The sequence below is a fragment of the Neofelis nebulosa genome, chromosome 10 (genome assembly GCF_028018385.1).
Source record: "Neofelis nebulosa isolate mNeoNeb1 chromosome 10, mNeoNeb1.pri, whole genome shotgun sequence".
NCBI lineage: Eukaryota > Metazoa > Chordata > Mammalia > Carnivora > Felidae > Neofelis > Neofelis nebulosa.
In genome coordinates, this window is record NC_080791.1 from 85,618,627 (window position 1) to 85,631,018 (window position 12,392).

General features: G+C 36.5%; 1 protein-coding gene and 1 pseudogene across 2 annotated transcripts in view; both read right to left on the bottom strand.

The window, feature by feature from the left end:
* The window catches only part of DCDC1 (doublecortin domain containing 1), a 484,783-nt gene that overhangs the window by 393,040 nt on the left and 79,351 nt on the right, over nt 1-12,392 (bottom strand). For both annotated transcript variants that reach the window (XM_058688531.1, XM_058688532.1), the window contains one exon: nt 5,913-6,006. In XM_058688531.1, the coding sequence (XP_058544514.1) occupies nt 5,913-6,006 (94 nt within the window). The remainder of the gene's footprint in view (nt 1-5,912; nt 6,007-12,392) is intronic.
* Nucleotides 7,600-8,322, bottom strand: LOC131487650 (rRNA-processing protein FCF1 homolog; annotated as a pseudogene).

The window sequence follows — 12,392 nt, forward strand, 5'->3', positions numbered from 1 at the left end:
ATGGAGTGAAGTTATTCTGTAATGGAACTAAAGTGAACATAAGGGAGAGGCTGTGATCAGGAAGTAGGTGTCTTGGGCTTAAACAGTTCCATAGCCAGAGGCCATTGCAGTAGCCACTGTGACCCAGGATTGAAATTACTGTTCCTGAGGCAAGACGGATGATTTGCCACCAGAGAGGGCCTACCCTCAGTTCAGCATGGGGTTCAGAAATATGTGACTCAGAGGGAAAAGACCATTAAGGTGCTTGGAAAACTTTACAAAGGCAAATAACAACATCTCAAATAAGTCTTGGGGCTGCCACCAAAGTAAATTTCCAAATGTTGCAAAAGAATGTAAGAGTATCCCCTTTGAGGATAATAATAACAGCAATGATGATAAAGTATTCGATAATGTTGGGGCACCTGCCTGGCTCAGTTGTGCAGCATATGACTCTTGATCTTGTGGTTGTGAGTTTGAGCCCCATGTTTAGTATAGAGATTACTTAAAAATAAAATCTCAAAAAAATGTTATATAATGCTTACCAAGTGTCAGGTACTTGTTCTAAGGACTTCACATATAATTCACTTAATCCTTGCAATAACCTATTAAGGCAAGTAATTTCATCCGTATTTTGTAGATGAAGAAACTAACTCTCAAAGAAACTAATTAACTTGTCTCAGTTCATACAATAGGTGGCGTAACTGGAGTTTGAACTCTGGCTCCAAATTCAGAGCACTTCATCAACTCTTATGCAGAGTTTTTTTTAGAAATCACTGGTCAATTTTTTCTTCAAAATATTATAAATACATAATGCTATAATTAATGCCTTGATGAGAGACTGCTTCCCAACAAGTTATAGCATATGTCACAGACCCTGATCAACAGTGTAAATTGACTGGCATGTTGGAAAGACTGACATGAGGAATGCTTTCTCTTCTTTGCCTTCCTTCACTTAGTTTCTGTGATGCTCTTTGGCAACAGTCAGATGGTCTGGATCATGCCAAAATAGTTACCTGGAAACATCATTTTGCTTGGAACAGCCACATTAGAAACTGGGGATTGGCTTCTATTCTGAATGTCCTGGATATGGGGCTGATGTTGTGATCATCTCTTGATTCAACTGGAATTAGGGCACATGAGAAAGTTGGTATAAGCTCATTCCAACTTCTCAAGTCCTGAGGGATGATGCCCACCACGGGGGCCCAGAAGGTAGCTGCTGGAGGAATTCCAGCTCAAACTAGGCATCTAAAAGCCATCTGGCTGACACTGGGAAGAATAAAAATTACGGACTTTTATTTCTTTGAATTTTAACTTGTGGAGTTGGAACTTTTATTGGATTTTAATTCACAAAGGTAAGATTATTTGATTTTGGAATTCACTTCCCTATAAATTTAAAATTTTTGGATTTTCATTTCTTTGGAATTTTATTCTTTGAATTTAACTTCACAAAAATTTCATAATGGGCAAGAATTAACATTCAAGTTCAGGATATGTGTTTGGAGTTTTGTGATTAAAATACATTAATCCTGTCATTTGATTTCATTGCATTGTACGATTTCTGAAAAACATGTCAGAGAATAAATACATAACCATTTTGGGTGGTGTTACTGGTATAATTTGGGGTGGGAAATGGAACAGGAAGTGAACATTCAATGCTCAATAACATAGACTTGGAGTCAATTTAATTATATTTTAACTCATTTCAGAATCTTCTAGGGTAAATTTCATACTACCCACCATGATCTGGAAGGATCCACGCAGGAGCAGAGTTTGGTTATTGGAATAATAGGTCCTAACAGACTGAGGATCTCCCTCAAGAGGGAGACTCACTTCTCTGGTTCACCATAATGGAATAATGAAGCCAAAGAAGGTAAGGGAACAAAAAGTTGGGAAATGTTAGGGGGAATGAGGTCTATCAAAATCTGACACTATCTACCTGTGTTCTCCCACTGTTATGTGCTTATATAACCAAATAGTTCATATATGATTAGTAAATAGGCAATGATATCAATACAATATAGAAGTTTGGTTGGTAAATATGTGCTTTTTCCTAGGCAAAGGAGGCCAACAGTGGAGTAGAATTCTGACCTTTAGCAGGAAAGAAAAATTCTTTAGCTTGCCTGCAGCACTGGGGTTCCTTGCATGACTCTGTGGGAGTTTCCCTTCCTCCTGTGCCTTCCTTAAAGGAAGCCCCAAACCTCCAGTTGACGTCCATCTGCATTTTCTCACACTCTATTGTTTTTGTGCAGCTTTAATATCCTCTGAGGCATCACTCTGAGACATCTACCCAGGCTGTTTACAGTATCCCCTAGGTTAATTATTATTTAAGTTGGTATTCTAGTTTTAAAGGTGCATAGATTTTGAATGGTCTTCCTCAACACTATTGTTTCCACAGCCTTGTAATTTTGGGGTAGTGAATTTGCAGAATACATGTTTTATATCCTGTTCTAGCAGAAATGCTGTACTAGCATGTTGATCATACATAGGAATATGGCATCTTTACACAGTGGGTAGTTCTACTCTAGAAAGAATAGATCTTGGTGGGAGGCATAAGTAAGGAATGTTTCTGCATGTAACAAAATAAATTTCTTTGTTAAAATCTTCTATGGTCTTTAGAAGTCTAAAAACATAAGCAATCTGCAAATCCTATGAGGTTTTAAAAGTTTCACTAGACTTGATAAAGTAAAAGTTTGGTGTCATGTCCAATGTGCTCCTTTCTCACAGCAAAGGAGGAAAACCTTCAAGGTATATCTAATTCTAAAAAAATAAGCAACAGATAGGAGAAAAACTTTCATTTTGTATATCTGTTACATTTCAATCCTTGGTACAATTACACTTCTAATCTGTCCTTATAAATAAAAACTAATTACTATGATCTTAACATTAGACGTGATATTCTGATTTGACATAAGCAAACAAGAGTCATACATCAAGTGAGAGAATTAGCATTTGTTTAAATTAAAAGATAACTTTCCCATAACACTTCATCTTTCCCAAGCTGAAGTTCAGAAGACTATGAAATATAAAAGTTGAGGGACCTCAATCATTTGATGCACAAATTATACTAACGAACAAAGAAAAAATAAATGCAAAAACCTAATGTTAAGTGACTAGGGCACTACAGACTGGAAGCTCCTCCAGTAGGATTAGCTTCTTTGAGGATTTTAAGTCTAGTGAACTTGTTATGCTTCCACATGTTAGTAGTCGCATAGGCTAATTTCAGCTGGCATAGCGTTCCTACGTACGCAAAGACACAGGGAAAGGCATGCATTAAAATGTGATAATAGCACACTTCTGGGACACGTGAAGCATGAGGCATGAGTCTGCCTCTGGCATCCATGAAGCATCACACCTCAGAGTCAGGGCTTTTATGTTTTGATAAGTAGTTCTGTTCTTCCACATTTGGGAGGGGGAAAAAATCAACTTTCTAAGTGTAAATCTTTCCCCTTTACCAGGGTGCCTTACAGTTTTAATTCTAATGATTAATTTAAAAACTTTTTTTTTTTTTTCAAATCCCAGTGAGCTGGAAATAATTTAAAGATGGATAGGGTCTTAAAATGTGTTATTTATTTTATTAATGCAAATTTAAGAGTGATTATGTAATATTGTTGATTATAAAGATCATTTGAACCAGCATGATTAGGGGGGAATGCAAGAAAGAAAACATAAACTTTAATATTGATATTCCATATCCCCTCCTCCCCCTCAAAAAAGACCATAAAGAAGGATTCCCTGTGTTTCATGTGTCTTACAGGTACGTAACTAGCTAGATAATGGGTATGTCTACAAAAGCTTTGAAATCTTCTAATAAAATAAAAAATAATTATATCAATACAAACATTAAAAATGATAAAGTATAATTTACTTTCTAATATGCAAACACACATATAATCCTTGGCAGAAAAAAAATTAATAATTATAATCAGTTTCAAAATATCTGTTTTAAAGTTTATTTATTTTGAGAAAGAGAGAGAGAGAGAGTGCAAACACACAAGCACAAGAGGGACAGAGAAAGAGAGAGAGAGAATCCCAAGTAGGCTCCATGCTCAGCATGGAGCCCAATGTGGGGCTTGATCTCATGAATGATGTGATCATGACCTGAGCCAAGATCAAGAGTTGGAAGTTTATGGGGTGCCTGGGTGGCTCAGTCAGTTAAGCGACTGACTCTGAGTTTCAGCTCAGGTCATGATCTCACTGTCAAGAGATCGAGCCCTGCGTCAGGCTCTGTCCTGCCAACACGGAGTCTGCTTGGAATTCTGTCTCCCTTTCTCTGCCCTTCTGCTGCTCATGTGCTCATTCTCTTCCTCTCTCTCTCTCTCTCTCTCTCTCTCTCTCTCTCTCTCTCTCTCTTTCTCTCTCTCTCTCTCAAAAATAAATAAATAAACATTAAAAAAAAAAGAGTTGGACGCTTAGCCACCCAAGCACCCCAAATATCAAAATATAATAGTAGTCACTCAATAGGATTAAGATCATAAAGCCAGTAAAGGTTTGTTTTTATATATTACAAGCAAGGATTTTAGAAACAAATGTAAGTATTCAGAATAGCCATATCCTAAAATCACTTACAGTTGCCTGGATCTAGCCTTGCAGTTAAGTATGCCACTTAATATTCTGGCCCTCTTCAGGCATATGGAGTTAAGGTTCAGATGAAGTGATAGGACCATAAGAGTAGCATTTTTAGTAGTGCTAATAGTAGTACTAGTAAAGAATAGTAATTACTACTAAAATATAAAAAGTAAATTAAAAAAGTAAGAAGTAAATAATAGTAGTAATTACTACTAATAGTAATTTAAAAGTACAAATGTGGAATTCATGGTATTTTTGCTCTTAGAGACTAGCAAATCAGTGCTTTTAGAAACAGATGAAAGTCTCATATTTTGACAAAGACATAGAATAAAATTGTTTTATTTTTTAATTGTTTTAAAGTTTATTTATTTATTTTTGAGAGAGAAAGAGAGAACACATGTGGGGTAGGGGAGGGAGAAAGGGAGACACAGAATCCAAAGCAGGCTCCAGGCTCTGAGCTGTTAGCACAGAGCCTGATGCGAGGCTCGAACCCACGAACTGTGAGATTGTGACCTGAGCCAAAGTCAGATGCTTAACCAACTGAGCCACCCAGGCATCCCAATAAAATTGCTTTAGAACACATTTCATAACTTTTGAAAAACCTCTAGAAGTTAACCAAAACATTTAAAAATTTTATATCTGAGCAACAGTAGTATGATTTCTCATTTTTCTCCTTTGAAAGCTGTATACCATAGAAAGTATCTGTTAAGTTATGAAAATTTATCAATTGCTTTTGTTTATTAAATTATGGCTTATGAAGGTTAAAACACTCATGATTTTTCTCAAATCTAAGCTTGAGCTGTGCTATAGGCTGAATGTTTGTGTCCCCCCAAAATTCAAATGTTGAAACCTAATGTGACAGTGTTTGGAGATAATTAGGTCATAAGGGTAGAGGCCTCATGAATGAAATTAGTGTCCTTATACAAGAGACCCCACCAGGTACCCTTGCCCTTTCTACCATATAAGGACACAATGAGAAGATAACAGCCTATGAATCAGTCAAGGGCCCCTCAACAGACAGTGAATCTGCCAGGGCCTTGATCTTGGTCTTCCCAGACTTCATAATTATAAGAAATAAATGTTTGTTGTTTAAGCCATTCAGCCTATGCTATTTTTGTTATAACTGCCCAAATGGACCAACACAAGCTGAAATAAAAATTCTTCAAACCTTAATCCATTCCATAATTTCCTTTTGTATAGGAATATTTCCCATGTTAAAACTAAACTTTTATTATATCTGTTTTCATATATATAAATATGTTCATATATATTCATATATATTTATATACATATATGTTTATATATATAAATTATGCAAATGTCTTTTGAAATGTGATCATAGAGCTTGTAAAATCTTTGTGACTTACCTTTTGAAATATCTTTAATTGTTCTGCCATACAAATCATAAAGATATCTGGCTGGTGAATTTAGGTTCATTCTCATTGTGCAAGTATCTAAAACCTACCAAGAGAGCGTAGAAAAAAACTATAAATAATTTATTACAATAAGCTCTGGCTAAATTGAATAAACATTGAAAGTCCTTTCTATACTAAATGGCTATACAAATTATATTATAAAATGAAATTTGATTATTTAGAAAATATTCCTAAAATATGATAAGAAAAAAAACAGTTACAATTATTATATCATAATTTTACTTTAAAAACACACCAACTGGGGTACCTGGTGACTCTTGATCTCAGGGTTATGAGTTCAAGCCCCAAGATGGGTTCAGAGCTTACTTAAAAAAAAATAATAAATGAAATAAAAGTAAATAAAAAACAAATATTAATAAAAAAGAGAAAAGAGATGCAATAAATATTAAAAAGTAGTTACATACTAATAAATGCTAGAACTGAAGGAAAGTTTTATCTATTTTTTTTGTTTTTTAAGTTTTATTTATTTAGAGACACAGGGAAAGAGAGCATGAGCAGGGGAGGGGAAGAGAAAAGAGGAGGGAGAGAATCCCAAGCAGGCTCCACACTATCAGTGCAAAGCCCGAAGCAGAGTTCAAACTCATGAACCCTCAGATCATGACCTGAGCCAAAATCACGAGTCGTATGCTTAACCAACTGAGCCACCCAGGCGCCCCAGGAAATTTTTATATCATTCTTGGTATTTTCTATATTTTTCATTAATTTACAATGTCAAGATGTTAGTTTTATTTCATTTTATTTTTAAATTATGTATTTGTTTTTGAGAGAGAGAGAGAGAGAGAGAGAGAGAGAGAGAGAGAGAGAGAGAATCCCAAGCAGGCTGTGTACTGACAGTGCAGAGCCTATGTGGGGCTTGATCTTATAAACTGTGAAATCATGATCTGAGCTGAAATCAAGAGTTGGACGCTTAACCAACTGAGCCACCCACATGCCCAGGAAGGATATTACTTTTATATTGGTCTTAATCAATACAAACAAATGGAAAGATATACCATGTTCATGGATTAGAAGAATTAATATTGTTAAAATGTCCATATTACCCAAAGCAATCTATAGATTCAAGGCAATCCTTTTCAGAATACGAATAGTGTTTTTCATAGAACTAGAAAAAATAATTGTAACATTTGTATGGAACCACAAAAGACCTGGAGTAGCCACAGCAATCTTGAGAAGGAGGAACAAAACTGGAAGTGTCATGCACCCAGATTTCAAACTATATATACCACAAAGCTATAATAACCAAAATAGTATGGCACTGACAGAACAAAAAAGACACATAGATCAATGAACAGAATTGAGAACCTAGAAATAATCCCGCACTTATATGATCAATTTATGACATAGGAGGCAAGAATATACAACGGGGAGAAGACATTCTTTTCAATAAATAGTGTTGGGGAAACTGGATAGCTACATGCAAAAGAATGAAACAGGACCACTTTCTTATACTGCACACAAAAATAAACCCAAAATGGATCAAAGACCTAAATGTAAGACTTGAAGCCATAAAACTCTTTTTTTAATGTGTGCAATCACCTGATTTATAAAAAGATGCAACAAAATTCAAAATGATACAAAATATCAATTTCAAAACAACATCAAAAGTGAGTGTATTTAACCATACTTAGCTCATAACAGAGCAAATGGGTAAGAAGGAGAATAATTCATGTTATAGCGTATTGCTACATGAACTGGAAACAGAAAAAGTTGGTAAAGGAAGGCAGAGGATCTCTATCTTTAGAGTGTTAGAATTAGAACCAAGGGACTCCATAATCATCTGGCATCTGCTCAATGTTGTACCTATGGTTAGAAATGTACATGATGGGAACTCCAGGGATCTTCCGGATCCTTCATTTAAGGTCCCGGTCAACGGTGGCCACAATGTAACACTTGTGCTGAGTTACTCTCTGTACTAAGCAGTCATCTGCATAGGTTCCTTTGCGTGTGCATGGTAATCATTCAAATCTTGGATCCTTGGCAATCCTTAGAGCCAACTTTTACCCCAATTTCTCAGTTTCAGCCATTACACAGTCAGTTATACAAGGGATACACTTGGCATACGGACAGTGTATCACTGATTGTACTAAGTCAAGTTTGGCTTTAATGGAAAAGTTGATAAAGTTGATACCACCAGGATGTGGCAAGGTGGGCCCAGCTGTGTGTTATATTGGAAGAATAAGCAGGAAGGATGTTGGGGGACTTCTCTTTCCCTGAGTGCACTGGGATCTTTCTTTTCTTTCTTTTTAGGTTTCAATCTATCCTTCTCTTTAAGCCTCTGATTTCGGAGACTAAGCATTCACTTCATGGTTGCATACTTTCTTGCTTTCTTTTGCTTCCCCATGTTCACGCTGCACTCTTGTTTCTTCAGCCATAAAACTCTTAAAAGAAAACATTGTCAGTAACCGCTTGGACATCAACCTTAGCAAAATTTTTCTAGATATGTCTCCTCAGACAAGGGAAACAAAAGCAAAACAAACAAACAAAAATACTGTGACTACATCAAACTAAAAAGCTTTTGCACAGTGAAGGAAACCATCAACAAAACAAAACAAAAAGGCAACCTACGGAATGGGAAAAGATCTCTGTAAATGATGTACTGAATAATGGCCTAATATCCAAACTATATAAAGATTCATACAGGGGATACTAAAAAAACCTGAAAGGTCAGAGAGGTTGTTGCCTGCTTTCTCCTCTAGGATTTTGATGGTTTCCTGTCTTACGTTTAGGTCTTTCATCCATTTTGAGTTTGTTTTTGTGTATGGTATAAGAAAGTGGTCCAGGCTCATTCTTCTGTATGTTGCTGTCCAGTTTTACCAAAGAGACAGTCTTTTTTGCATTGGATATTCTTTCCTGCTTTGTCAAAGATTAGTTGGCTATACATATGTGGGTCCATTTCTGGGTTCTCTATTCTGTACCACTGATCTATGTGTCTGTTTTTGTGCCAGTACCAAACTGTCTTGATGATTACAGCTTTATAATACAGCTTTAAGTCCAGAATTGTGATGCCTCCAGCTTTGGTTTTCTTTTTCTGAATTGCTTTGGCTATTCAGGGTCTTTTCTGGTGCCATACAAATTTTAGGATTGTTTGCCCTGTAGCCCTGTGAAGAATGCTGGTGTTATTCTGATAGGGATTACTATACTTACTTTAAAATTGGGGCCTGTAATCCTAGTCTTAGCTCAATCAACTCAATTTCTTTGTGACAACAAACATATTTAAACAGCTTAATGTGTATATAGGGACAAAGCTGTACTCTCCTTTCAGTCTGGAGAACAACTTTCAAACATTGTGACTGATTTGGTTTATCTAGTTGCTATATCAAGTGATGTGTGTTGCATTTAAGAGGCAAATATCTAATTGACAAATTTAATTTGACAAATTGGCCTTTGCCATATTACATCAGAGGTTCTCAGTCTTTATACTACCTCTATACATGACCAATAATGTTCTCATGAGCCACATACTGCCATGGGCATTCACAGGATTGTGTGTCTTTCTTCCATACTAGCTGCAATCCAGAGTTTGGGGCAATTCTTCAGAAACTGTATTACTGATCTTTTTCTCAAAATCAAGAAGGAATATCTGTTTATGATTAAGAATGATGTTACGGGAATAATCTTGAACCCTGTAATCTATGAAGGAAATATTTACAATATCAGTGCTTTACCTAGGTTAAATAATTACAACATACTTGCAATGTATTTCACAAGTGACTATAAACTCTGTCATGTGGAGCAAATTCACTGACCACCAATCTCCCCACCTGGAGGGTGTCGGTGCATGGATTCAATACCTGACCAATGCCCTATGTCCTCATAAGTCAGACAAAATGAGTATTTTGGAATATCTAATTTGGAAGAGCCCAGTGGCTGGGTCTGGTCCTTGCCACCCAATAAAATAAGGTAATAATGCTGGTGACTCTAAATGTTACTCTTCCTGCTTTCCTTCCCACTCTCTTGGGCCAATTTCTGTAGTGATTACTACCCACAAGTTCACCTAGGACGCCTATCCATGGATTGAAACCTTTACTAAAGATGCTTATAAAGTAATATTCAGAATAGAAGAGAGAAGTTATCAGAAGAAAGTGAACTTTAGACAGAAAAGAGAGTGGAACATACTGACTGACATTGGCATGGGATCCACCCCTGTGTTTTTAAAAACACTTTATGAATACAGTTCATCTCTAGCAAAATTCTCCTAATGGTCACTTTATTCCATGTGACTTTGTGCCCAAAGATTATTCTTTTACCACCACCACCCTCATTGACAGAAATATTAACAGGATATAATTCAGTACACATTCTTCCTTAGCCAATCATCTCTGAATACTACTAAGAATCTACAGTTGGCCCCATAGAGCCTCCTCCTTTGGCTCCCTATATTCTTGATCTTTCCATTCTTTATGTTTAGTTCTCGGTTTCTTAATATTACAAATCTATTATTTAAAAGTTCAATGAAGCCCTTTGGTACAAATTATACTCCCCAGTTACTTACTAGTGAAGGTTCAATATCTAAATACCCTTGTCCAAAGTTATAATTTACTAACTAAACTAAGTAAAATGTGAACTATTTAAAGCTAGTCCCATTTACTTCAACTAAAATTTCAATGATTTTCAAAATTATTTCAAATATTGCCATCTTTGTATTTTAAAAAAACAGCCAAGTGAAATTACACAGCTTCCTAACTCAAAGATCCCTCTTTTCATTGTGCCCAAACATCAGTAAAATGTTTGTGCAAGCCAAATTTTAAGAGTTAAGTGAGTATAAAAGCCAGCATTAGAAAATCAGATACTAGTAATTAATAACGCATCAGCAACGCTGTCATTCTCTCATATTTTCTGTATAAAAGATCCTTGCAGTGCTTAAGCAATGCCAACCTTCAGTAATCACTTTCTCAGAGTAACTTATCAGTGGTATGAATTAGTATCAATATAAATTTCTGTCAAAAAGTCTGAAATGAAGCCTCTACTTGTAAGGTCATTCTTATAATTCACAACTGAAAATATTTAACAGTGTCATCTTACTGTACTATTAAGGTTAATTAAAATACCATTTCCATTCATTTGTACCTGTTAAGCTTGTTAAAATATTATTTTTATAAATTCACATTTTGTTAATTTCTTACAGCAGAGGTTGTAGAGAACACTTCAGATACTGAAATTTAAAACCATCATGCTGTAAAACCAGACTCTTCTTAATAAACAGCTGAGAAGAGATTTTTCCACAAACTGTTTTTAGTGTAATCTGTTTATAGTTCTGGGAGTTACCTCCACCCATGGGCATATCCGGTGCCAAGTTTGCAACTTCTGGAATGGCCACCATGGAGGTGGTGCGGTTACATAGTCTACAGCCTCTGGGTTTGGCTCACTACTACCCCAGTCCAGGTGAGAGAGCTCAACATTACCCCTGGCTGAGTGAGTCAAATCAACAATGTAGACATGGGGCGCCTGGGTGGCTCAGTCAGTTGGACGTCCCAACTTCAGCTCAGGTCACGATCTCACAGTCTGTGAGGTCGGGCCCCGCGTCGGGCTCTGTGCTGACAGCTCAGAGCCTGGAGTCTGTTTCGGATTCTGTGTCTCCCTCTCTCTCTGACCTTCCCCCGTTCATGCTCTGTCTCTCTCTGTCTCAAAAATGAATAAATGTTAAAAAAAAATTTATAAAAAAAAAACAAACCAATGTAGGCATGTTTTATGTGTAAACATTCAGAAGTAAAAGCCCTGATTTCTACTTCCCCACAAACTCTTTTTCAGCAAGGGTCAGCAGCCTGTACACCATGGGCTAATTCGAGCCATGGCCTATTTCTGTATGGCCTATGGGCTAAGAATAATTTGTATAAATTTAAAATTTTTTACATGTTTATTTATTGGTTTATTTATTTATTTATTGAGAGAGAGAGAGAGAGAGACTGTGCACATACGGGGTGGGGGGGGGGGCGCGGGCAGAGGGAGAGAGAGAAAATCCCAAGCAGGCTCCCAACTCCCAGCACAGACCCCAATGCAGGGCTCAATCCCACAAACTGAGAGACCACGAACTGAGAGATCATGACCTGAGCCAAAATCAAGAGCCAGAAACTCAACCGACGGAGCCACCCAGGCGCCCCTGTACAATTTTCAATGTTAAAAGAAATCAAAAGAAGAATAGTATTTTGTCACATTAAAATTAAAATTTCAGTGTCCATAAATAAAGTCTTGGAAAACAGCCACACTCTTTATTTACATATTTTATGGATGCTTTCACACTACAGCAAGAGGGTCTTTGCATTGTGCAATCTGAAAATGCTTCCCCTCAGCAACCAAATCAACTCGGCCCTCAGGCTCTTTTAAAAGAAACCAGGCTGTCTCCCTGAGTTCATTAATTTTCTCAGACTCCTCTCAAGTGCTGGGATTTTACTCTCTCATATCACAATCTCAAAG